The sequence below is a fragment of the Apteryx rowi genome, unplaced genomic scaffold (assembly GCF_003343035.1).
Source record: "Apteryx rowi isolate R43461 unplaced genomic scaffold, aptRow1 scaffold_2, whole genome shotgun sequence".
NCBI classification, from domain to species: Eukaryota; Metazoa; Chordata; class Aves; order Apterygiformes; family Apterygidae; genus Apteryx; species Apteryx rowi.
This window is the reverse complement of record NW_020448307.1, coordinates 9,607,400-9,634,275: the sequence shown is the minus strand read 5'-3', so window position 1 is coordinate 9,634,275 and position 26,876 is coordinate 9,607,400. Positions and strand designations below refer to the sequence as shown.

The 26,876-nt window shown below is 42.7% G+C and overlaps 1 protein-coding gene across 3 annotated transcripts in view; it reads left to right on the top strand.

Moving 5' to 3' along the window:
- Window positions 1-906: 906 nt before the first annotated feature.
- Window positions 907-26,876, top strand: part of NSD1 (nuclear receptor binding SET domain protein 1) — a 68,059-nt gene continuing 42,089 nt past the window's right edge. The window contains exons 1-6 of one of the 3 annotated variants that reach the window (XM_026063511.1): window positions 1,098-1,315; window positions 2,287-2,421; window positions 2,600-2,735; window positions 17,063-17,198; window positions 20,318-20,490; window positions 22,528-24,469. In XM_026063511.1, coding sequence (XP_025919296.1) covers window positions 2,408-2,421; window positions 2,600-2,735; window positions 17,063-17,198; window positions 20,318-20,490; window positions 22,528-24,469 — 2,401 coding nt within the window. In that variant the 5' untranslated portion in view covers window positions 1,098-1,315; window positions 2,287-2,407. The other 2 variants (XM_026063509.1, XM_026063510.1) reach the window with 2 other exon arrangements.

Below are 26,876 nucleotides of genomic sequence, written 5' to 3'. Positions count from 1 at the left end.
CCCTGCCGGCCGTGCCGCGGGGCCGCGCTCCCCGCCGCTGGGGCTGCCGCGGGGCCGCGCCGAGCGTCCGGCCGGGCTCCTCGCTGCGCCCTCTCCGCTGGCGGCGACGCGTGGGGTCAGGAGGCTTGTCTGCATTCACGTGTTTGCGTGCTAGGCCTTAAGAGCAAACTGTCATTAACAGATGAGACCTGTAGCTTTGTTACAGTGCTTTAATTCTCTCTCCCACTCTCTCTCTCTATTTTTTTTTTCCTTCTTTAAAGGAAGAGACATCCAGTTGCTCCATCACAGAAGCAGGATGGCTACAAAGTTCTGGCGGAGTTTCTTCCCATTATGGGATTTTTATTTTTGTTTTTTTAGGCCTTTTTTTTAATAACAAGGGCAGAAGCAGAGCTTTCGTGTCTTTTAGCATGCCGTGTTTTAAGGCTGTATCAGCCTGCTCTCTTTGTTTGGTCTAGCTGTAAGTTACCCAAGCCATCAGACTTTCGTGATCGCTAGGGAGGGGCTGTGTCGTGGCCTACTAGGTCTCCCTGTTAGGAAGTCTTGCCCGTTACCCAGACTGAATTTTTCCTTTGTAATTTCGCTCCGCGGTCGCAAATATATTCCCTGAGTTGATTTTCTGATGCGCTTTTTGAGAGGCAAAGCAGATTAAGCCTACAGAGTTCTGAAAGTGGTTAGATGTGTATAACATTTTTGGTTTATTTATGTCTTGTGAATGTGGACATAGTTCTTGGATTGGTTTCAGCTTTCCTTAGTGGAGATTTTATCTATGTTTTATATAGATATATGGATAAAAGTTGATGCAGTACTTAAATATTTTCCCTGAGTACTTTTAATACGTTTTTGTAAACTTACAAGTTGCTTGATCAAGGATATTTTGTGCCTGGGTTTTCAGTAATACTTGATGCAGGGTGTGCAAATTACCTAATGTGATGACATTGACCCCTGAAACCTTCTTATTCTTTTTAATTTCAGTATAGATATTGAAGCCAGACAGATGCTACCTGTGCACATAGTATTTGAGGAAAAATTACTTGTTTTCAGCTGTGTTCTTTGAGCAAAACAAATCAACCCACGTGGGAACCGGTAAGGTTTCTCCTGTGTGCTACGAGAGATGGGGAGCAGTTGTCACAAGTGCCCGCAGAAGGGGCGACTCCAGGAAGATGTTCAAGGCAGCTTAATTTTTGTGGCACTGTGTTAGGCTCCGCACTTGATCTGGGTCACGGATCCTTTTGAGTGTTTCATAGGAAGAAGCAGTGTCCTTGTGGAGACCCCTCCTTTTACCTTTTTTTGGGTGGAAAGCTGCAGTTGGTCTGAGGTTTGTGTATGCTTAGCTTTGTTTTGCAGAGTAAAGCAGGGACCTCTCAGCAGACATGTGCTCAGTGATGCGGTTGTGGGAGGGTCTCGCTTTGTAAACAGAAGCTAGCAGAGGTACTTTCACAACTCTTGCCTCTACTATCAGTGGCTTTACACGCACCGCAGAACACTGGCTTGTACAGCGGGAAAACTTTTTTTAGTGATTGAGCCTGTTATTTGAATATGCAACGAAGGGTTGACTTTCCAATAAAAAAGGCAATCCTGTTTGCTGCAGGGTGAGATTAATCTCATTGCGTTGTTCTGGTGGCTTAAAAGAATAGCTGCATTTAGTAAAAAATACGAAAAAGAAAGGCATGTTTTTTGACAGCGTAGCATCCTTCTCTCCTAGAGTCTTGCATTCTTTCTTTAATAAGTAAGAGGTTTTTTGTTTTGAGTCTGTTTTTGCATGGTTGGGGAAGGTTGACTATTCCTTCATTTTAACCCTGCTGATTGTGGGATGGGAAGAGAGATTTTAGTCTGTGCCAGACACCAGTGGGATACGTAGAATCTTTTAATTGCTAAACATGACATCGTAACTAGAAATAACCAGACTTGCTCTTCAGATCCCGTATTTGTGCAGGCATTTAATTCTTGTCCCATTTTGTATTTGGGTAAGCAGTCACCTTTATTGGAGAGCCTGCTCAAATTAACAAACAAAACCCCCCAGGAACTCTGCACTGCTGCTTTTAAGGTGACTTGTCGCAGTTGGGCCATTCCTTCGGATAATTGCTTTTACCCCCACCCGAGGATGGAGCTCCACCTCACAGGAGGCCTTTCTCTGCGCTTTTATTCATGAGGCTCACAGCTCTGAGTATGCCAACTGCTTCTTAAACTTCCTGTTTTGCCAAGAGAAAAGCATGCATGTATCTCAGGCCTCATCTTTATGCCTGGTTCAGCAGCCCCTCTAACCCTTGCAAATTTTGGGTTTTTCAGCTGGATCATTGAGAACTCGCTTTGAAAAGGCTGCTTTCCAAAATGTCGAGGGGGCTTGCAGCAGGATGAACAGGATTTGATTTAGAGCCTTTATTGGGATGCAAAGTCCAGCATTTAAGTGATGCCTTGGGTGAGGTGAGGCAGCAGGCAGGTATTGTTTTGTATGGTGATTTGTTAATAGCTCTGGCATCTGTTAGCACTCTGATTGCACCAAGCTGGGGAGGGGTTGCTCAGTATTCAGGTGTAAACAGGGATGTGCATGTTCTGAACCGATTTTTTTCTTTTTTTTTTTTTAATACTGAATTTCTGTTAGTTCAGGATGGACTGAAACTCTTCTTACAGCAGCTGCTGCCAGATTTTGTGTTGGAGAGAAACGAATTATAACAGCAGTTCTTGGGACCACTGTTACTGCCCCAGAAGTCACCGTACAGCGACTGCTGGCATCTGAGGTGTTATTTCATTCTGAACATGGGGTTGATGTTGGATTATAGCAGGTTTAAACTGAAATGGAAGGTCATTTCTGAACTCCTCTATTTATTGCTATTATCATCTTGACGTGAGCTTGTCACGCTTCTGGCCTTTGTAAGCTGTAAAGGTCCTTTGACAGCATTTTGGGGAGTTTTATGGAGAATTAGGCCCAGATTCTGCAGTGCTGGTGAAGGTGTAGCCACACAACTTGTGACCAGAGAAGATGTTGCTTGAACTCAATTGCTGAAGTATTGAAACAGGTGAACTTGTTTCTGACAGAATTCCCATGTTTAAGTTTTGCTTTTCTGTGTAATTTTTGGTGTCATCTTACTTTGCTTTCGCTTTGCCAGTTTGTTGATTTTTAATCGCTGTCCACAAAGCGCCTTAGGATCATTGAGTTTGCTGAGCTGAGCACTTGAAAGAGAAGAGTTCTTGGGTTTAAGTAGGTCTGCGCTACTTTTAAGTGCATGTACGTTATGCAATGTACAGTCTTGGGTTATGTGTTCGCAAGCTGTTTTTTCCACAGGACCCTGATGACTTCAGGCTGCAGGATGTGCAGCGCTCGGAGCGAGGCGCTCGCTCAATGTTGCTTTTCATTCTTCTCATACTATTTCTTTGTTGCCCAACTCGGCTCTGGAGGAGCATGATGTTCTTGTGACGGAAGTGAGGAAACGAGATGCAGGGAAATCCAAAGTTGTATTTTTTTCTTTTTGTTGTGACTGAAGATGGCTGCTTCCAGTGGTTGGATGTATGAAATGCGTAGGGCGCATGTGCAGAGCTATTAGAAGGTTTTTGTTTTACCAGCACTCTGCTGTGTTCAACACACGCAGCATGTTTAAGTACTAAAGGCCAGCAAAAACCATCTCTTTAAGCCTAGAATTAATCCATGATAAACTTCAGAGTTCTGTTGCACCCCACAGATATGGGAAAGTACTTTTACTATAAAGAAAGTGTTAGGCTGCCTGTATACAGGAGTTATGGTAGTTCTCCATATATTGGCTGGCTTGTCTCGTGTCATTTCTCTCTTTACTAAAAATAAAATACAGGAACTAATGCTTTTTGATACTAGCTAGACCTGTAAACAATTCTGAAAGGATCTTCTGCTACAGTGTTTAAGACTGAGTGTTGCTTTAAGGTATGAGTAATTACTGGTAACATCGTATCCCTGAGATATAATAGGCATGGCAGTAGTTTGAGCAGGGAACATAAATTTCCTTGGTCAGTTGACATCTCCTTCCCAGTGGGGAAATGGATTCAGTTTGGCTGTCTGTACTTCAGGCAGGCATATGCTCACTGTCCGTACACCTAATGAGAGCAGAGGCTCTCGGGATACTACTGTCTTTGTGCTTCAGATCTTTCACAGAACCTTTTTTACTGCTGACATTTATCCTCTTTGGAAGACCTTAATTCTTTTCAGAAAGGAGCATGTAGCTGGATCTCGTCTGGCTTCAAAGTCGGCTGACATCCACTGGGTCCCCTGTATCTGAAGTGACTAGTTCTGTCATATAAAAGTGCGTTCATGTTTTGAGCAGATCTCAACTTGCATGCAGAAGACTTCAGATGTGGTGGGCGTCCAGAAGGAGCGTGCTTTGGAGCACCCTCCTGGGTTCTGTTGCTGCTTGACCATAAATTTTTGAGGTCCTTGGTGACTTCAGTGCTTTCATGATGTAAATGATAGCACTGCCTTACCTGTTAACGGTGATGTGAGTAGATGGCTGTTAAAGATCCTGCTATGGTACGACTGTGCACCGTAGATGTCGGGAACGGTTTGCTTTTGAGTGTCTGCAGTTTTATGAACAATCTGTAGGAATTAGAGCTCTCCTGCTCAGTGAACTGAATCTTGGAAGTCTCTATTCTAGCATTTGGCCATGTTTGCTTTTATTCTTCTTGTTTCGTTAAGGTTCATTCTCTAATCTAGTATTTCTGATAAGGTGTGAAATACCTGTTTGCATATGTGATGTTACAGAAAATAATGTGGTTTGTCTAGTGAATATGGATTTTCTGACTACCTGTAGTGCAGTGTGAAACTTGTGTGATCAATGCCTTCACAATTCCTATGGGGGCCGTGCAGCTGCTTGAAGCTGAACACGTGTTCATGTGTAAATAGCAAAATCAAAGGTATTTTCTTGCATATTGGATAGTCTTGAAGGTAATGTTTTACTGAATATAATGGGAAAACCTCTGTGTCATTTCTGCTTTCTAAATTTAAAAAAATTTTAAAGCTTGGGTCAGAGAGACTTTGTTCAAACCATGTCCCAATTAACATACTCTGCTCTTCACTGTGTTGCTCTTAGTCGAGTATTTATGACTTTAAGCTGTGTTAATATTGTTAGCAGAAAAGTGTAGACTTCACTCAGCTGTTTAGTCATTAAGATCAAGCCTATACTTCATTTAGGATATTTAGTATATCACCTGCTACTACAGAAAAAAAACAGCCTACAGTAACAACAAAACCAGCTTTTACAGGGACTTTTTTAGATTGCATGCTGCTTTGGTTTAGCCTCTCAAGGTCTGCTCATGATTTTTGTCTATAATTATTGATTTCTTTTAGAAAAATGCATCTCACAGAACTTCAGCTTTTCCTAACAAATTTAAGGTTTGAGGCCGTGATGTTTCTAGTTCTGCTGTTACAGCTTCTTCTAAGCGCTTGCTAAAAATTAATGGTAGTGGTTCGGTTTGATTCTGTAACGGTAGATTTTGATGGTAGGATAGAATATTTGTTCTGCGTGAATTCATGGATCCGTTGATTTCTCTTGCAGTGTAGTAGCTTCTTTTAGAACTCATTGCATGCTATTTCCAGAAGTGGGATTAAAATGTGTGGTTTTCTTTTATGACGGTGGATTGCATTAGTAGAAGCTCCATGATTATTAGGTTTTTTTTTAATTTCCCCATGTTTACTTAACAGCTCAGTAGCTCACTGAAGAGGTGTAAACTTTGAATAATGAACTAACTACTTGAGGCCCAAGAAGAAAAGTGGTGTTTCCTGAGTTACTATTTTTGATTGTCTTTCTTAATTTTTGAGTTAGGAGTGTCTTTTTAAGTATTATGAATGACAACTTTCATTGTAGCTGCCTTAGAACACACTTCTGTTTTTCTTTGCTGTGGTTGATAACTTGTTGTATATAGTCATTTTTATTGTTTTTTTTTCCCCCCTACGGTCATTTGCTGTGGCATTTAGAAGGGCACGCGGAATAGAATCGCCTGAAGAAAGAAACACAAAATCCTAGCAAGAGGGGGCTTGTCCTAGAAGCTTTTTTAAAAAAGAAATTTTAACTTAATGTCACTTTTAATACCAGAAAAAATGACATATGTTTTGTTCTGTCTGCATGGAGCCATCTGTGCTGTGCAGTGCAGTCTTAGCTCAGTAAAATGGGAGTTAAATCCTTTATGATGGTTAAGGCATTGCCAGGATTTCCAAGTTAATGGGTGGAAAAGGTCTGTAAGAGAGTCTGCTTTGAATTAGAGCAGCAGTTTTCAACCTCTATTGATTTGTGGACCCCTAAACACTTCCCAGGTGCAGACTCTTGTATAGTGAATTTAGACCTATCAACAATAGCCTTGCTTTCTTTTATATATTTTCAGGGCATCGGAGTATTTTTCTGTGGATACATGTTTGCAGACCACCAAGTTAAAGGATGTATTGCAAATGTTAGTTGTGGTGTCTGACCTACATGATATTTGTGTTGAGTAAAACGTAAAAGGCGCCATATGGCTATAATGTTGCAGTTGTCCTTTGGGTCATTTTTAAAAGCAAACTGTAGCAGGCAGGTGTGCCATAAAGCATATGCGATTTGCTGCTGTCAATATGTTGCAAGAATGTTTGATAAAAGTTGCAGCGTGCTTTGATGAAATATTTACTGGAAGTTTAAATGTTACTTTTTGTGTATGTTGATGTTATGCCGTGTTATCAGTTAAGTTCAATCTGGTGCTTGAAACCACAAGGCGCAATGGCATCAAAGAACTGTCTTGGCTCTGGCACAGAGGATTTTAGGGTTATTTGGTGTGCTACGTTACAGGACTGTGAACTGTCACAGGTGTTGCCTTCCCACTGCTCTCTGGTAAGGGCTGTAAAGAGCAATTAATGGGTTTAGTCTGCAGGAAGATCAGAAAGCTGCAGCAGGGCTTGTGCTTTTAGGTTGGGAGATGCTGAAGCTCGCAGCGGTGCCTGGGGATTTTAGGGGCTTCCTTGCAAGGGTCGCTGGCAATGCAGGAATAGGGCAGCAGCAGGAATGTTGTTAATGATATGCGCAGGCGACGGGGGTTTGTTTGGGCTCCCTCGGGAATGTGACGTGCTCCTTCCACCACGCAGTGGCAGAGAGGGAGAGGACTTGCGGCACTGAAGGAATTTGGCGTGCGTAGTGTGCTGCGGTGCCGTGCAGGGGCAGATAGGGAGGTGCAGAGTTGTGCTTCCCGCCGGCTCAGACCTGTGCAGGAGCACAGCGGTGGGTTTGGCTGGTCTAAGCAGGTGCTGCTGACCCATTTCCAGAAGAGCAGAAGATGCTGCTGTGTGTTAGAGGGAGGCTGTGGCTGACATGGATCTCTTTGCAGTGGCCAGCTAAAGTTCTCTGTTCTTCTAGTTTGTTTTCATCAAATTAGGAAACTGGTTTTAGTATGGCTATTCACAGGAACATTTTTGGCAGTGATTCTTAAGTGCTCAGCAGAGATCAAGATGCTCTTGGTGTCCATCAGTCTCTTGTGTTTCTAAAAGTGTTGATGAAGCCAGGAGTAATTTCAGCAGTGCACTTTGTCTTTCTCTTGAAAGAATCAAGAAGAATTTCTCATGGAAAAGCATTCATTAAAATTTACACATAGACTTTGTTTAATTGCCGTTATGATTACATCAAGATTTGCCTCACCCGTGTCTTAGGAAGAATGGCAAAACAAGAGGGGAGGGGAAAGGCAGGAARGTCCTTGTGTATCACTTCTCGTTCCCAGTACTTGCAGAGATGGCCTGATCCTGGCCGTAGAGCCTTCGCTTCGATCTGTAGTGCCGTCCAAAGAGCAGTTTTGTGCCGAGTTCCCCTGCTCACCATGTTGCACCATCTAGCTACGGCCTCGGCGGTGGCGGAGCGGCGTGATTCRCAAATGAATGGGCTGCCGGGCAGCTAGCTGCCTCCATCCGCTGCTTCCACAGTGATAAATTACTCTGTGCGAAGGAGCAAGTCCGCAGGTGAAGCGTGCGCTGCTTCTCAAGCTGCGCACGTGGGAAGGAAGCATCGCTGGGTGTGCTGTCAGTGCCGAAAGCAGGGGGAAGGCAGCAAGCCTCCGATCTGGGAGACTTCTTCCACGTCCCTTTCCATCCTCTCCAGGGTTTGCATGGGTGGAGTGTTGATGGTATTAGGAAGCCTGGTGGTTGCTAAGCAAAGCTTTGTTTGTATTAATTCTTGATAGGGAACTTGTTCTGTAGGTTACATATGGCATYCAACGTTTATGAATGCTGTTTGAGAGTGGACATTGACACTGCTCTGGTCTTCAGAAAATAAATGAGTTTTATTTTAGTTGGTAACAAAATAGGGGTTCAACTTCTATTAACTTTCAGATGCTCCTTAAAAGTACTGCATTAAGGACTAATTTTTCACTTTTGTACTTGCAGAATTGTTTTTCTAAATCAAACCAGAAGTGTTGGGTTGGAGAGAGCAACCCTATAAAATGTTATACAGCAGGCAGAGGATGTTGTGTTTTGTTTTGGGTCTTTTCTTTGGTTGTGTGCTTTTGTTTGGTTGGAGCTTTTTTGGAGGGGGGGGAATGTTTGGAAAAAGTGGATGGAGAATTCCTTGCCCAGTGACATCTCCGGACAACACCTAGGGAAAATTTCAGCTTCCTTTCAGCTCCTGTAGAGCCAACAGTGTTGAGTGTCCAGCTGGACTCTGGCCCTGAAGCCTACTCGAAGCTTCCATGTCCCTTTTGTTTTTWAAGAGTTTGTATTAATGCTCTTTGAGGCTTAGCGAAAAGACAGAAACCTGCCTGTTGCCTAATGCAAGAAAGGCTAGGAGCACGGTGATTAGCTCCCTTTTAAGAGTTTCCATGCTTGCCCTGGTGTTAGCCTGTCCTTGGYTTTCCCAAGCACCTGTTCAGGCTTCTTACTGTTCTGGATAATGTCGCAWCTGCCCACAGATTTCTAAATAGCAGCAGTGAAACAAATCAGATTCTTCTTAATTCGAGTTGGCTCTGGTCTCTTGGTATGCTCATGAGGACGTTTAGGAAGCTAGTTGCACAACGTAAAGCTTAGGAAGCCTCTCCTAAGCATAAGTTTGTAGAAACTGGTAGCCTGAACCTTCCTCAGGGCATAGCTCTAACTGCTAGTATCAAGGAAAACAAAACAAAAGTTTACTGTACTGCTAGTATTCAAAAATTCTGATTCCCTTTTAGTAGGGATTAAGCAAAAGCAGCTGACATTTTCAAMTTAATTTAAAACTTAATTCTATGTGAGCTTAACATTCATTGTCTCTTCTTGGTTTGGAAAAATGGTTTGACTGAAACCAGTTTGCACGCTGAATGCTTTATAGCTTTGAGGAGGTTACAGTCTTGCTTATGGTGGCATCTTTGCAGTTTGAATGACTAAGTGGGATCATTCAGCCTCCTCCTGTGGGCAAATCATGATTTCTGCAGAATGTGAAACTTGCAAGCCCTRCTTAAATATTTGCTCTTTTTAAAGAAGCCTAGGAAATTAAAGAAAAAAAAGTGTTAGTGTAGTTACATGTTTAATGTAACCCCAAATCCCAGTTTTTAGGTGTTAAAGGTTCTGAAGCAGTATTCGCTCTTTTGCATTGCATGTGCATGCTGTTCTCCAGTACTACTGCATTCTGATTACTGCTCAAGTYGGAAGGTGTGCAGTGTACACATACTAATTGGAATAGCCAAGCTTAGTTTTGCACAATCTTGATTTGGGTTTTCAATTCACAGATTTTGAAGCTTAATTTCTAAAACTAACATTGTATTTATGAGACGTCTTGCTTGTGAAGAAGTTCTGTTCCACCATAAAGGAACACAAAAGGAAGGCTAAACAGAGGGCAGATTTGATGACCGGATTTCGGTTTGTTTTTTTTACTAGCTCTCTGACATTAGAAAATATTTGATGATACGTCTCCTTTGTAAGATGTCTCCTTTGTAAGACGTAGCAAAGTTCTGGTAATGCCTGCATTTCCTCCCTTTCTCGAGACAATTGGTGTTGATTAAGGAGCCAGACTCAAAGAGAGTTTGGTTTAGCATTAAAATGTATGCAGATAACTCAGCATGAGTGTTCCCAGGAATAGTTTCCCTCTATCTCGGGCCGCTTGACAGCGGTTGGAAATCTTCTGTATGTTTGTGATCAGTATCAGCCTGGGGACTTCTGCCCACTGGCAGCCTGGGGGAGAACCTCGTACTCTGTCTCTCCCACTTCTTCCCCCTTTCTTTCTCAGATCTTGCGTTTCTGGTTATTATGACGCAAAAGTGCCAAAGCTTGATATCACTCTGCTGTTCTGTTGAATTCAYCGGGTAAATGATCACGATTGAGAGAGTGGTAAAATAGAGATGCTTTTAGCCAGTTGTCTTTGTGTCTGAAACTTGGTGTTCTCATGTTAGTATGTTCTTTATTTAAAATATATACATTTATAACTCCTAAATTTAAACATCTGCATGTATAAATTACCCAATATAATGCAATCAGCTCTTTTTATTTTAACCTTTCACAGTAGCTTACATATACATAGAACCCTTTCATATTTGTAGGCTGCCACCACCTGGAAAAGGGTATTAAAAGCTAGTCAAAGACAGCAAATATCCGTAAGCACATAACTAACAGAAGTTTGGCTTGTATTGTAATCTCTGCTTTATTTTTAGCTAGTGAATATTTAATTAGTGAGCATTTAACACTTCTTTGTGATGAGAGTCTCAGATAAGAGGTATTGTACTTTTGCAAACATGATGTAGGTCAGATGTCTATTTACTTTTAACTACTATGCTGAAGCTGAAGGAAGACTAATATATCATGAACAGGAGCGAAAACCTAATCGTTTTGGTAGTGCAAGCCAGTTAGAGAATCCCCTGTTCTGGCAGCCGCCCCAGAAGAGCTGGGGTCTTGGTTGGTGACCCTTGTTTGCAGATGTGTCCTCCACAACTCCCTTTGGCCTCAGATGGACGTTCCCTGATGATCTGTCCCTGAGCAGTGAAGATAAAGGATATGTCCTGTTGTCTTCAGTCATCCAGGATCTGTTGGTGGGTTTTCAGCAGGCTTTTGTAATTTCTGTGTTTGAATTGAAGCTTAAAGAAGTTAAGTGCTAGTGTGATTATTTTGGTGAGGGTGGTGATGATTTCGGTAGTTAAGCCATACAATGTGGTGTGTGGGTGTGGTTTTTTCTTTTCTTTCCTTTTTTTAAATACCTACTCCAGTTGGGCTTACCCCATTTCCTGTGCAGGGATTTATTCCTGTAGGAATGCTTGTACCAGTGAGCAGAGGGCTGCTCTACCTGCACTAGGGCAGGTTCAGCATCGCAGCTTCTGTGTGTGAAAGCTTTCAAGCTCATGTGCTTTATGTTGCTACTCTGTGCTGAGGAAACTTTAATTGATAACCTCTTTTTGCTTGGTTTCAGATACTTAAGCTATGAAGTGGATATAATTTAATTTCTGTCCACTTTTTGTTTCTTGATGGATTCTATTTTGATTTTAGAAAAGCTTATTTGAAACAAGAATCTTTGCTAATGAGCATTTATTTTTTGGAGCTTTCATCACAGGCAGTTATTAATTTCCATTCTTGACTTTGCTTCAGTGTTGTTCTTAATCTCATCTCCTTTTTATCGTTTCATATAATATGTCACAAGCAAAGATTATTTTCCAGGTCCTGTCTGTATTCAATATTCCTCCTCCTCTTCATATTCATTCAATTCTCAGTGCATGAGTGCGGGAACTGACTGAGATAATGAATAGTGGAATCATGAGCAAGCACTTAAGGATGGGGGGGTGGAAAGAAGACTAAGAGCAGAAGAAGTGGTAGAAGTCTTATATTTAACTACCATTGACTCTCAGAAGCAGTCACTGTGCGTGTGTTGGAGCATAGCTGCTTAGTTTCTATTGCCTGAGTTAAAGGATCTGGACCCACGGTGATAGGAGCTGTACAGGCTCAGGACAGAAGGACAAGCCTGAGCAAAAAGGACTGAGATTGAAGTTGCTCTGTTTTGTCCTAAAATGTAAGTTAACTCAGGGATGTAAGAGTAGGGAACAAAGAGTACTGGCCTGAGTTTGCACAGAGGGAAGCAACATCCCATGAAAACTTGTGGGATCATGCTAGCAATGCCCTTTGAGGTTGATTGTGTTAATAGATACTAATTTAAGCAGACTGGTCCAGTCTAATCCAAGTGCCTTCAGATCTCATTTATGTCTGAAGTTTGTTCTTGTTTAGAATTTTTTGCTGTTAAAAAGAGATGCCGATCTTGAGCAGGTTTAGCAATGTTAGGGCACCTGGGGTGGGCTGGTGGCTGGTAGGAATTAGAGGATCTCATCCTCTCATCCCATTCAGGCAAAGACTGATGATTATTGAGTTTTTTAAAAATAAATAAGCAAAAGGGCAGCAGACTCATCCTCACCACGGCTTCCAGCTCTAGCTGGTGTGAAGCGGGTGTTGGGAACAGCTCCTTTGCAAATGTTCTTGGGGTAAATGGGCTGTACGGAGAGACAGGAGAGGTGATGCCCCAGGAATGAACTGCAAAGAAGGTTTGAAGAAAGCCCTGGAAGCTTATGGGGCAGAGTTGTGGCTGCCTTCTCCACTTGGCATTGATATATGCATCAGCTTACGTATCAGGTGGTGAATGTTACCTGGCAGCTACTAGTGTGGTAAGATCTACCCTGAGATAGGCTGTGCTACAGGGCCCTCAGCAGATGTCTGCTGCGCTTTAAAGAAATAAGCGGTTTTATGTTGTCTGCACGCTCAGCTGAAAACACTGTTAGTGTCATTGTTTATACTGCATTGTTTAATTATGGTTTGGATGTACCTCCTCCRTTCTTGACTTTGATTCTGCCCACTTCTTGCCTTTAATAGGCTTGACATTATCTTTCCCCCTTATCCTTAAGGGTCAGTTCTTTCTTTTCTATGTCCTTGTCACTCTTCTTTCCTCTAATGTTTTTTATTCCTTCTCCTCACTGGCTTTTTTTTTTTTTGCTGTCCCAGGTTCTTTCTCCCAAAGTATGTTCTATCCCTTGCTTCATTTAATTGTAAAAATAACATTATTCAGCCAGGATTAAACCATGAGGATTACTTTGGCCAAGCTTTTCCATGACAGCTTCCTGAAGTGGGCCTGGATTTAAATAGTGTGCAGGGCTGTCTGTGATGGATGCAGCTTGGTGCTTGRACTCTAGAAAACTAGGCTGTTTGGGTGCATGTTAGTTAGGATCTTGGTCTACAGCAATATATTCTTCTGCCTCTTTGCACATACTTTGGTGTTGCTGTGACTTTGCCAAGATGGTCACTTCCAGTTGCACTGCTTAGGACAGCAGAGATGCCTGTCACCTTGGCCTGCTGTGCTGGAGATGATGGGGACGGAGACTCTGATTGTTAAGCCAAGGTTGACCAGTGGTGCGTGAAGGTGCACCGTATGGACAGCAGCATATGTGTGCACTTGTGGGCTTGTGCTTCGTGCCACTTCTTCCAGCAAGATTAATGGATTGAACAGCAGCTTAAAATGACACAACAAAGAGTGGTTACTGGATAATTATTGTTTTTGTCATCACTTAATAACGTGGCTATTTTAAAGGGAAGACTACTGGTSAGAGACAGAGTCCAGGACTACAGTACCTGAGCAAAAATAAAATCATTTAGAAATGTAACCTTTCTTTGCTCGATATTTGTTTTATAGTTGCCTTACAGTGGGAATTGCAGGAGTGCAGAGATATTACTTGTATAATTGTCGTGTCTATTAGAAAGCCTGTTTTCCCAAGAGATATTGTAAGTTGATGCTCAGCTTCACTTAGTGAATTACAAAGATTGGTATGTTTTGCATAACACACATTCAGGAGGTGGCTTCTCAAGGTAGATGCGTTTGTGTCACCCTGTTGCTGTTCCTCAGCTTGTGACCCCATCCTTGGTGATTAATGGTTGTTTTGAGGTTATTCTTTGGTGGAGAAGGTTTAATTAAAACACCCCAAAGATGCATTCTTTCTCTTTCCGGAAATAGAACGAAGTGCTCTAAAATATTGCTTGTAATCTAGAGTTTAGTCTATAGCTTGTCCCATCCAAACTGCAAATTAATGCCAAACAGTTGATAAGGGTAGACAGTACTGACTCCCTTTAGGAGAATGTCTAACAGTGCAGAAGCTGTAATGTCGCTTGCAAGCAGTGCAAGGCCCTGTCCTTCCCATCCTCGCTAACCCAGGCTCACGTCTGCTTTGAATTACTTCAGTACATCTCCACGGGAGTTACAGCATGGTACCTGCCTCGTCTGCAGTGGCTCGTTTGTAATGAGTTAGCTTTGTTATTATTTAAACACTTGAACTTTTTAATGCTCTGAAGATAAAGATTCATTACCGGGGTCATATATAAAGACTACATCTGAAGTTCAGTATTTTGGTATTRCGTTGAAATTCGGGGCTTTCCCTAGCCCATAGAAAGGAGGTCGTAAATGGCATCACTGCAGGACTGAAATTTGGGCYGTCTGGATATATTAACGATTTGATCTTGGCGTAGTAAATCCTAATTGCACTAGGAATGAGATCTGTTGTATTCTGACTCAAGAAATACACGCTTTGGGGGCTGTAACTATGGCATCACGCCGCAGAACTTAAAGGAAGAGGCAAACTGTACCTGGAAGTGATGATAACCACTTCATAAGCGCCTGCGCCAGTGGGTGGGTTTTTTTTGTTTTTGTTTCTTTAATGTTACAGATTTTAAAACTCCCTAGGAGAAATTTGTCTCCTGGAAACATAAAGGCATTTCCAGCAGCCTGGTGGGAATTCGGGGGGAGTGGAGAGAAAATAGTGCCAGACAGCAACCTGTGTCAGTGTGTCCTGTCACGGTGTTCTTCGTTAAGGCCATCATAACACTGTGCGCTTGGGTAATCCCCCTCGGTGAGCACACCGAGGGGGCTTTTATGATGCTTAATGCTTAATGTTGAGGTCAACATCTGACTTAGAGCGCTAGGAAAATGAGAAGGCAAAACTGGTGAAGAATTAAAATAACTGAACTGGACTGTTGACAAGCTTGCTGAATGCTTGGAAATAGAGTTAACTATTTAAGCCTTGCCTGAATAATTTCTTGAAAGCTGTATTTTCATTAGGCATCTGTGTGCGGTATTAGAGGGAGAGAGCAAAGAATTGATTTAAATGCAGACTTGCCTCTAGGCGGGGGTTGTGGGTGTCACTCAGGTGAATCACTGTGAATATCTTTGGCAAATCTCCAGCATAGCTTTCCTGTTTGGTCCAGCTGACTGTGCTCAGGTTACGGTTTTCAGGAAGGCGCGCGCACGGAGATGATGCGTGTGCTGTGCATTGCTTTTGTGAAACTTGTATAGTTATGTTATACATATGCCCCTTAAATTTCGCTTGGGTTAAAAGAATGGGCAAATGGTACTTATGCGTCAAACTCTTTGCAGGAAGAACGCACAAGCCAGAAACAGACAAAAAGAAAATTGTTTTTACCACTGAATGTACAGCCGTGTTTTCTAAGTGCCAGCAAGGGCAGCACATCTCCGCGTCCCGAGCTCACGGACGCGTTCTTCGTTGCGGGCAGCTTGCACGTGCGGCACGGCGGAGGTGCGGAGGAGAAGTGGCGAGGCCGTGGCGGGGCGGTGGCAGAGCTAGGAAGTCCCTGTGATCCCCTGCCCGGTGCTCCGGGTGCTCATTCGCATTGCCTGTTTCTGGACTCTTGCTCAGGAATAGGTTATTGCATGGCTTTTGGTGGCGAAAATTTTGGTGCGAAAAGGGTTTTAGCAATGTAGTCTGTAACGTAATTACCTGCTTTTCCTCATGTAACAGAGAAGTTTATCCTTTTGTATTCTCTCTAATCATATGGAGAAAACTCATAAAACTCTACCTGAAGTGGAATATATATTTTATTAGAGAGATCTGTTGCATTTTAGTCACTAGGATGTTGAACTGTGAATTGTAGGAGGCACGCCTCAGAAAGACTAGTAAGCAGAATTAAAATGTGATGTGAGATGGTGTACATTTGTGCCATGACAGCTTTAATGGGGAGCATACTGCTGATACTTATTGGTAAGAATAATATGTGCGGCACTTCTTAGAGCTCTTAAACTGCTGAAACCACCTGGAACAGGTCATTGGCAGGTGCTGGTAAACGAGCAGGATACCCTGCAGCCAGGCACAGGGACTCCTGTTTCTTGTGAAAAGCTATTGTACCATGTCTCGGCTCAATTTGTCACAACGCGTTTAAGCTCATGAATCCTTATTTTGGCAAAGATCCCACTGGTAGCACTGTGTCCAACCAAAGAGGTCTGCATACTTAGCAAACAAAACGGGCCTGCCCTCAGCTCCTCTCTCGAAAGGCAGAAATGGCATTAAGCAGCATTAGGGTGCTGTGTGTTGGGAGGATTTGCCGTTCTCCCAGCTGCTCCCAGTCCTCTGAGGCAGAGCGGGCTTGGGTGTTCGTTCCTACAAGTTAATATTTGTAAGCTGTTTTTGGAAACGGGCAAGTTCCTGTGTCCTGTCTGCCTCGTGAAGGGAGTAGAGGACTGCAGGGTAGCTTCTCCCCTATTCCCGCTGTGTGGTTTTGGGGGCAGAGCAGGGGCAGTTCTGCTCATGTAAACCACAATTTAGAAGATGCATAGTTTTTCTGACTGTGCCTGCCTTTGATTTTGAATATTTGCCTGTGAACTTTTTCCTGAGCATATCTGAGAAGCAGGGCATCTATTAGCTTGTAAATATAAACCTTTCTTTTTGCTATTGGTAGACACTTTCTGTGTTGTTCTTATCACCTTCTTCCAGTGAGGAATATTTTATTTTCTCTTACTACTTTTTCTGTACACTGCCACCTTTGAAATGAATGGTTCGGTGTTAGTGAAGTATTCAGTGCTAGTTGTGACCTGAAATATTTACCTGGTCGACTGTATGAAGTTTGAGTGCAGTCATTTACCAGAGGTCACATTCTTTGCTAAAGAATAATAATAAAAAATCAAGCCCTAGTTTATTGTTATGCTCTTTCAGAAGGATGGGGAAAACAATCATGTTCTTTGAAGGTGTAGGGGCAACTAAGTAAAATCAGAGCTTGCCTTTTAATGTAACTGTCTCTGGTGGCCAGATGTAATCTGTACACAGGGGGGAGGCAAATCTCTTTAAAAGCATCTGGAGCTTTAGTGATTTCTTGTGTTCTGGTTTTTCCCCAAAGATTCGAGCCAAGAAGAAACCTACTCCAGTGAAGTATGAAGTTGGGGATCTTGTTTGGGCCAAGTTCAACAGACGCCCATGGTGGCCATGCACAATTTGTCATGACCCAGTGCTGGACTGTCACTCAAAAATGAAAGGTACTGTATCTACTCAGACCACAAAGTGGAGGAGCTGTGTATGGCAAGGTGCTGCCGTTTTTTTTATTCATTAAACAAACATTCCCGGCCCTTGATAGGTCTAAAGAAATAGACTCTACTGTAGAGAGCTGTGGGCTCTATAAAGTAGACCTGAGCCTGGGAGGTATCAGGAGGAAAAAGGGGCTGAAGCTGATGGAATTGAGAATGAAGTGGCACAGATAGCTGGACATGTTGGCTCTGGTTCACAGGGTAGAAGAAGGATGAGAAGCTACTCTGAGTGCAGGGCAATGCAGAAGAAAGAGCAGCCTATTGAGAAAGTGATATAGAGAGAAGGCAAAAAAAAAAAGGGATGAATCAGAGAGGTGGAGACTGAGAAGTGCAATGGGTGAAAAGGGTGGGCAAGCAGAGCTGGGTAGCCTGGAGTGCGTGAGGATGTGGAGAGTCAGCCAGGCTTGGAGAAGAACGGGAGGCAGGAGAGGCTGTGAAGTGGGGTGTGGGGTAGAACAGTGTAGCTGCTGAGTGCCTGAAGGTATGATGTGAATGTGTGGGAGGAAGTGAAAAAAAATTTTTTTGGCGTTGTTTGGCACAAGGAAGCAGGGGGCTGTTTATGGGGAAGTGTCAGAAAAACCTGGAGATGGAGCCACATATGTGAAAGTTTAGGGCATAGTGTGTTAGAGAGACTAGGAGCAGCTGAGTGTAAGAGGAAGAGATGGAAGGAAATAAGGCAGAGCTGCGCATGCATGAACACGGGAAAGAGAAGGGAGAGCTGGGAGGGAACAGGGTGCTGTAAGGCCAAGGCAGAGAAGTGTAGATGAGTGATCAAGTGGGAAGTGATTGTTTGGAAATTGCCTTCTATTTGAAAGTCCTCAGATTGCTTTTAGGATCATATTAGCTGCCATGGGGAGGCTGCCACAAATGGAAAGGCTCATTACATGTGTATTTCTTCCTGGTTTCTCCTTCTGGTTCTTTCTTTGTTCTGTGGGTAACTGGAAACTCCTTGCAATGGTACCGTCTGTCATTGACAGCTCTGTGAACTGGTAAGGTTGCTGCTCACTGACGTATTTGTCTGCAGTTTTTGTGACTTTTGCTGGCCTAAGAACCAAGTGCTGAGAGTGAGCAGGTTTCGTTGACCATCAGCTCAGAGCTCTTTGCTATTCCTCTAGACACACGAAGCAGCTTTTTCTACATCGCACGTGTGTTGCCCCAAGTCTGGTTGCTGCAATCTTGCATGCTATTTCTTCACCTCCCTCTTCTTCCTTTGGGAGGCATTCGTCCTGATTCTAGATAATACCGAATGTGCAGTTTTAAATAGTCTCTTCTGAACTCACGAAGAGCATGTAACAAAGATGTTGCCTGAAGATATGCCAGGCATGCTTCCATCCCCTCTGTCCCTCTGCCAATGAAATTTTGTATTGGATTTAGTGTATATAGCTGTCCAGTAATCCTGTCTCAGTCTTTATATGATGATTTCTAATATGGGAATTCTGCAGGGAGGAAACATGCTGTTAACAAATTCCAGCAAGGTCTGATCTCCAGCCACGTGATAGACTCTCCCATCATGTTTTATCCCTGTTCAAACCAATAGATATCTGGGGAAAATAGTATTTTGCAGTTGTGGTTTTATTTAATCTGGTTATTTTGCCTCCCTGAGCCAGAAATGGAAGACCGGTGGAATCTGAACTCTGGTGATTTTGGGCAAAGGGAGCTGCCTGAGCTCTGTATGTACCATAGGAAGCACAGTCCTCCTACCTTAGCTGCCTCTCCCGTTGTCATGGGAACAGGCCGTTCAAAACAAGACAGGTTGCTTCAAACTCATCACTTGTGTAAAAAGCTTTTCTCTTCTTGGTCTGTGGCATGGTGTTTTATTTAAAGCAGTTTGCCTCTTCACAGCAAGCTCTTGAATGACAGAACTTAAAAGATTTTTGGAGCTGAGAAATTGAGGCTCAGTAGCTTGGTCCCTGTATTGTAAATGGGATGGATGAAGTCTGTCACCTTTGTCCTTGGTTTGATGTTGCCCCACTTGCTATTTGTCATCCTCTCGATGGTCTTGGTCAGAATCTAAATGTCCGCATTGCTGAACACCAGGGCAACTGGCACTGCCTTGGCATTCTTAAAAGAGACATCACAAACCAAATGGGCTGTGAAACTTGAGCTACGTGTTCAGAAGGTGAAGGTATTCCCAGCAGAACATTAAGCAGAGGTTGTAGGGAAATGCAGGGAAAAGTTTATATCCCTTGTTCCAGCCTAGCTAGCTCTGCTCTAATGCCCTTAACCTGTCCTCTTTCACCAACATACCTAGTTACTGATTCAGTTCTTAATTGTACCACATTTGTCCAGTGTTCTTACACAGAAAGCACCATTTAAATCTCCAGCGTGGTTGTGATTGTGCCATTAGGGTGGAGTTTCTTCTCTTTCTTTGCACCTTAGTGACCAAAGTATGGATATATTCATTATAATTGGCGTTTTGTCACATTGCACTTAGTAGTAGTGCATGTATGCGGCATTTCTGCTCCAGAGACATGCTTGCTTAAATGCTGCTGTTAATGCTTTATGTTAAGAGTAAGAATTTGTTTGACAATAAAATGTGCAACAAGATGGGATATGTTGTTGTGGGGGAGGTAAAACCTGTGTGAGTAAATCATATCCAGAAGGATGTTATTTCTGGGTGTTGCCAGCACACTCTTGCCTTTTCCAGATGGACAAGTGGACTGGACTGTTTAATCTTTAATCAGGGAGGAGCAAAAAGAAATGTCCTGCCTAGTATGTTATCTCTCTCAAGGAAAAAGATATTTGGATACTTCTGCCATTTTTTTGCAGCCAAACTCTAGTCTTTGCTCTAGGGAGACAGGTCATCTTAGACCTGTTGATCAACTGTTTGTAAGGAAAAAAAAAAAAAATCAGAGATGCAGAGTAGCAACAAATAACACAGAAAGTGGAGATCAGAGGGATCTCCCTAAGTTCTGACTAGAACTCCCCAGAACTGGCATTCATATGGGAGTGTTATTAAGCAAAGTTGTTAAGAATTGACTAACAAATTGCTACTGCCTTCTCTGATTCTTTTCCTGTATCTTTATTCTGTTTTATGCAAGAGATTAATCCTGTTAAATTTCTTGAAATAGTTTCCAATCGGAGACCATACCGAGAGTACTATGTGGATGCCTTAGGAGAGCCTTCAGAGAAAACCTGGGTTGCTGGAAAAGCTATTGTCCTCTTTGAAGGAAGACATCAGTTTGAAGAGCTGCCTATTCTTCGGAGAAGAGGAAAGCAAAAAGAAAAAGGCTACAAACATAAGGTAAAAGATCTGTTTTCTCTAGTATGTTTTTGATTCTTTGGATCTGCACAGTAAAAATAATCCTTTGTGTCTGGAATTGCACTTTGACAGCTTTCTTTTGTGGCGGTGATTTTGAGCAACACAGCTAGCAAAGTGATTCTTTGCATCCTTATAACAAGCATAGTTTATAAGCTGCCAGGAGTTTCTAGGCTCTTTTATGTAGAGGTGTGGCCTGTTGCTTTGTTGCCCTACAAAGCTCTGAGAGGTAGAGGAGTTCAGGTCTCTCTGTCAGCGTGAGATTTGTTCAGCTGCATAACCCTCTCCTGATGCCAATTACAGTGCGCTTTTAAATAACTTCCTCTGCTCTCTGGCAGCCTCTTTTGGCTGATCTGAAGCAGAGGTGGAGTTGCACACTTTACTAGATCACTGAGTGAGATAAAGCAGTGGGGTTTTTAACCCTGCTTCAGCAATCCTCTTTATAGAAACCTGTAAGTATTTGTAATTTGACTTGGAAAATACCTTGTCAGTGAGCCTGTAGGAATGAGTTCTGTGGCTCATCGCATCATCTGCATTTGCCTCTTTTCCAAACATAACAGCCCCAAGCAGCTGTGGCGAGTGTAATGTAGTGTGACACAAAGGTCTGTTCTACATCTTGAGGAAGGAGACTGGAGAAATTCACTTTTTAAAATTGTTAAAGAGAAGAAGTACAGAGGCTACTGCATTACTGTAAGAGCAGCAATGGTGTCTCTGTTTTTTTTTTCTTTTTTTTAAATAACAAATTTATTAGCAGTTAAGTACTTAGCCCGTGTTAATGGAAAGCACCGGATTAAGTATAGTGCTCTTGCAGATTTGAGCTCCCTGTATGTAATACTTTCTTTGGGTTTCCCTTTTCCAAGAGAATGCTCAATATCTTCTCTCATGACTCTTCCGCTTGTGTTCCCAGCTTCCTAACCACTAGTTACATGCTCCCAAGTAACTTTTCTGGTCCTAGAAGTTAAAATGCTTCGTGGGCTAAAGTCTCATTCTGTATGTAAATTGTAGTGCCATTGTGGCTGCAGCAGAGGGAATTGGATGTTTGTTGCTTGCCTAAATGTCCGGGTTTGCATCCCCAGAACTCAAGATCTGATGCAAGTTGAGAGTATTTGGCTGCTTTGCTGCTAGGCTCTATACCTTTTTGTTATCTACTGAGATGAGGTTGTGGGTGGTTTTTTTTGTTTTTTATTATTTTTTTTTTTTTTAAAGAAAAAGACATCAGAAATTTGAGTTGTTCCTCCTGCCTTGGAATTGGTTTTAATTTTAGGAGCAGTTGTGAAGCCTTTGATTTATTACTGTGCAGCCAAGAATAACATGTGCAAATAAGAAACAAGTTTCTTGTTGTTTTAGTTGTCAGCAGAGATTCCTCTCCAATATGCAGATTGCCTTTTGTTTTATGCTAAAGGTAAAGGGATAAAGCTGGGAGACTTCTAAGTAGTAGAAATGTTGAATTTGTTTGGGTGTATTTTAGTTGTGTGTGTCTGGAACTCAACGTTTGTACCTGGGTGAGCTGATGGAGAGGACAGATTGAATTGTGCTCCGAATTCAAGCGATGTAGGAAGAATCAAGAGAGAGCAAAGCAAACATGTCTGTTCAGATATTTTGAGAAAATGATGCTGCAGTTGCCTTGAGAGGCCTGTTGGCTGTTGCTTTGCACTTCTGTGCCAGGGATCCATATGCATTCCCCTTACAGACTGTCGCATTCAGGATGTGCTAGGGTGCCAGGACATTTGGTCCCTGGGAGAACTGTGCTTGAAGGACCTTTTTACTGTTTTGGGAATGTACATGGATTTTTATTAGGTTCATTTGGAGTGCCAGGTATTTGTCCAGGAGAAGTATTTTCTGTGTCCTCTAGGCACTGTCTATGGGAGTCCATGTGATTGTCCCATAGATAACAAATGCAGGACCGTTGCTCTGTTCTGTGCTTTGTCCGTTTCTCTCTCCCTTTTATCCTGTTGGTTACCCCCTCAAATTTTTTCTTTTTCTTTTTTCTTTTTTCTTTTTTTTGTCTCCTCCAACTTTAAGGTTCCTCAAAGATTTATGGCTAAATGGGAAGTCAGTGTTGGACAGGCAGAAGACATTCTTCTCGGGGGGCCAGAGGATCAAAAGTGCAGCCAGAACTCCAGCGAGCTGGACAGCGAGAAGGAAGCGCAGTCGGAATACTATGCCAATGGCCCTGGAGCAGAAAGGGACAGGCAGCTGAATGGTTGTTTTAAATCCTTGGCGTTTGGCTCCAGACACCCAGCCAGTGAAAAAGGAAAGTTGCACATTAAGCCACACATGAAAAAGAGCTCTGACAGTAGAAAAAGGACTAGAGTAAAAAAGAGTGGCACAAGAGGGGAAGCATCTAGGGGAGAAATCAAAGAAAAGACATCAGAGAGCATAGTTAGAGACATGATTGTTGGGGACCTACCAGATAAGCATGCATCTCATGAACTTCGTCGCATTGCAAACAGCCTAACAGCATCCAGTGGCCCCAGGGAAAACCATTTGCTTTCCTCCTTTGGAGAAAGACGTTTTGAAAAGGCAACTTTGAAAGCAGAGTATGAGAGTCGTAAAAGTGACACTCTGAAAAACACACTCCAGGGGGATTTGTTTTCCAGTGCATCTTTGGAGAGAGAGAAGAGCTCCCTGGGCATTCTGTGCAGTTCCAAATTACAAATACACTATTCTGCGTCTGATACTGGTATTGAGAAAAAGCAAACCGAATCGGATACATCCTCTTCCCTCTCCGATGATGGAAACAGTGATGTAGATACCATGGACCAAAGTTCGGAGAGAGCCTCTAGCACTCTTGAAGTTAGTGATTCTTCAGATAAAATGGAGAAGGAGTTTCCTATGACATCAAGTGGAAACATTAAGCTTTCCATGTATCTGTCTCAGAAGAGCAACAGGAGGGCCAGGAAGAAGTCACAGAGAGATCGCAGACCTCTGGGAGGTTCAGTAGTCAGCAGACTTGATGCTGAATTTGCAGATGGGGAACTTGAAGGCGGCTCCTCTGATGCTGAGATGTCACTGATGGCTCTTGAGTGCTCTTCAGATGTGAGAAATGACAATCTTTCCCTAGTAAACAAGCACACTACTCCCCAAAGTGTTTCCAAGGACAGCTCCTGGGCTGCTGTTCCAAATCAAGCAATCTTAAAACCGAAAAGTATGAAACTGCCCCGGATCAGGAGTATAAAATGTAAACATAAAGAAAAAGTTGCTGGCTTGGAACCTTCTCTTGCAGAAGAGGAGCGTAGCATGAATTGCTGCTCTCCTGATACCAAAGGTTTCTCTGGCCTTCATAGAGATTCTCTTCCTAAAAGTGGAAAAGTTGATGGTCAGAAACTGTTAAACAACATGCATGAGAAAGCCAGGGATTCTGCTGAAATAGAAACAGCTGTGGTGAAACATGTCTTGTCAGAGCTGAAGGAACTGTCTTATCGGTCCATAAATGATGATGCTAGTGACTCTGGCACTCCGAAGGCCACAGTACCTTTACTTTTCTCTTCCACCTCTGGTCACAGTCGTTTGCCTATTGAGCCAGATTACAAATTCAGCACCTTGTTAATGATGTTGAAGGATATGCATGATAGTAAGACAAAAGAGCAGCAACTGATGGCTACTCAGAATATGGTCCCATATCGAAATACCAGTACGGCTGATGGCTCCGGAAGCAATTCTGCGAGTGGTCTGAAGTCCTTGGCTGTTGTAGGCCCCCCATATAAAATAGAAAAAAATGGGGATTGTGTCCAGGAAACAGTAAATCCAAACTCCAATATAAGCAACTCCTCATTTTCACGCAATCCTACAACCAAGTTAACGGGGATTGGTACTAGCAAAAGGGAGCCCACGAATACTGCTGTTTCTGGGACAAATGGCACAAATTGCGTATCCAAACGCAACTGTTCAAAATCTAAGCAGCCATCAAAACTTGGAGATAAAACACTTTCAAACAGAAAGGACTTAAAACCAGGAGGGCCAAGTAAGTTGTTAAGTCGGTTATCCAGAGATTCAGGAGAACATGCATTCCGTGTTCGTGGTTTGGTTACCAGTCCTCTAGGTAATGAAGCAGAAGATACTGAGAGGAAAGAGTCTATTGATTTAACAGAACATTCAACTGATGAAGACTCTGCCTGTTTGTCTGATGACAATTTAGATCGTATTGGAAGGAGACCTGAACCTGGTAGAAATATTGAGAGCTGCATTTCTGCTGAAAATGGGGAGAGTCCAGACTTGGATTCAGAGGCAAATAGTGAGAGCTCTCTTGGTGATGAGTCTAATGATATGAATCACGTAGCACCCAAAAAGCGATGGCAGCGTTTTAACCAAAGCAGTGCTAGATCCAATAAGCACATCAGTAGATCTAGGGAACAAGGAAACTTGGAGAGTGCCTTTGGCCTGAATTCTCGTGGCTTTTTGCTGAAGGGAAATGAGTGCTTGGGACGTAGGCATTCCTCTCATTCGAAGGTGCTTGAGGGAGACCTAACAGATCAGGACTATGAGAATCATTTAGACTTAGTTGAGAAACGTTTGAATGTATGTGGTAAGCCAAACAACAGTGTGATGGACTCAGAAACAGAGCTTGGCAACTTTGCTCCCCAGTCTGAATTCTCTGCACAAGGTAAGGGAGCTGGACTTGCACCAGAGTGTGTATATTTGTATACATTTTATAAACTTTTATTTAAAATATAAATTATGGAATTTGGGGCTATTTGACAACATGGAGATACGCATATCTGTGAGCTGAAGAAAGTGTGATATGTTCTTTTGGGGGTTCTCTGTAAGGACGGAGAAAAAAGGAGGTGGATTGATTATGGGGATTTATTTATCTCCACATTGCAAGGTAAATTACTCATCCTAATGAATTTGGGGCTTTTTTTTCTTTTTTACTTATAGCTTCCTACCATGGTCCCTAGCCATGTGCTTGTTCTTAGCTGCATAGATCAACTCTAGAAAGTTATGGGAAACTGATCCTCAAAGGTTCAATGGCTCCTTTTTTTTTTTTTAAATGCTGTTTGACTTAGAATCCATGTTTAGTTTTTTCTGTAGGATTTCATCAAGACTTGTTGTGTTTGGTTCTTGTTTTTTTGCTTCAGAGTGGAAGTTTATTAGCTGCTGATAACCCCACAGATTTCCTAATTTACAGCTTGTATGGGGCTGTCTGAGGGATAAGGAGAGAATAGAGGAGAGGGGAAAGTTGCCAGGGAGTTTGGAACAGAGGTGGGTCTGGAAGATGGTAGGCGGAAGTAAGGCAGCCTCATCCAAAAGAAGGTGACCTAGGAAGAAGGAAGCTGCTGAGGGCCGCAAGGTCAGACAACCCTGCCTCTCCCATGAAGATAATGAAAAGATCAAAATGAAATCTTTGCAATGATTTCACCAAACCAAAGGGCTTTAATCTGTTTACAAGTAATATTGTAAATTAGTATAACTGACAGAATTTTTGAACCTCTGTTTTGTCGCTTCTGCTCTATGTTGCCTGCATGCACATTCTGATGTGTGTATATTTTGTCATTAGTAAGATGCTGCTGGAGGTTGCCTGCACACCTCTGTTTCAATGCAGAGAAGACAGAGCACCTGGCCCAGTGGTCGTAGGAACTGGTAAAGGCAAGTCATGACAGGCACAAAAATGAGCCCATAGGGTGTAATGCACTGGGTAAAAGTTCTGTTTTGAAAACATGACAAGCTTAATCATTCATTAACTCCTCTGACTGTGGCTGTGTGGTTTTTGAGGACTTAAGTACACACATCTTCACAAAACAAGTAAAAAATATTTTCTTTGTCCTGGACTCATGCTGTGTAGATAGGCTCAACCACGGAGGAGTGTCGCAGCCTCACCAAGGGAGTGAATTCCTGGCTTACTCTAGATGCAGCTGGATTCCTATGGCTTCATGATGTTTTTTTGTGATTGAAGAATCCCTCTCTGTTGCTATGTGAGATGGAGATGCAAGTCTACAGAGAGAACTAGAGACCAATAGTTGATAAGGGGTAACGCTGCTGAGAGAAAAGGGAAAAAAAAACAGCAGAGCAAGGCAGATGGCTCCCAGGGTGAGGTGGCATTTGGAGAGCAGAGCTGTCCAGGTGCTGCGTGCAGGAATGCAATGCAGGAACCCTTCAAGGGCCTGGGTTTGCTTAGAAACATGACAGATCAGCAAGTGTAGTGTAACCTAACTCCCCTGCCCTAAAAAGCACATGGGCTTTGAAGCACATCTGACGCTTGTATTTATAAATGTGCAATAACAAGGCACCAGAGCCCCCGTGAATAAGGAGCTGTCTGGAGTGCTTAAGGTCAGCAGCACAGTATTGGTACTGAGTAAACTTCTAATGCTGTGAAAAGTCCCTTCATGGAAACTAGTTTTCCTTCCCTTATATCAGACAAGGCCAATTCTATA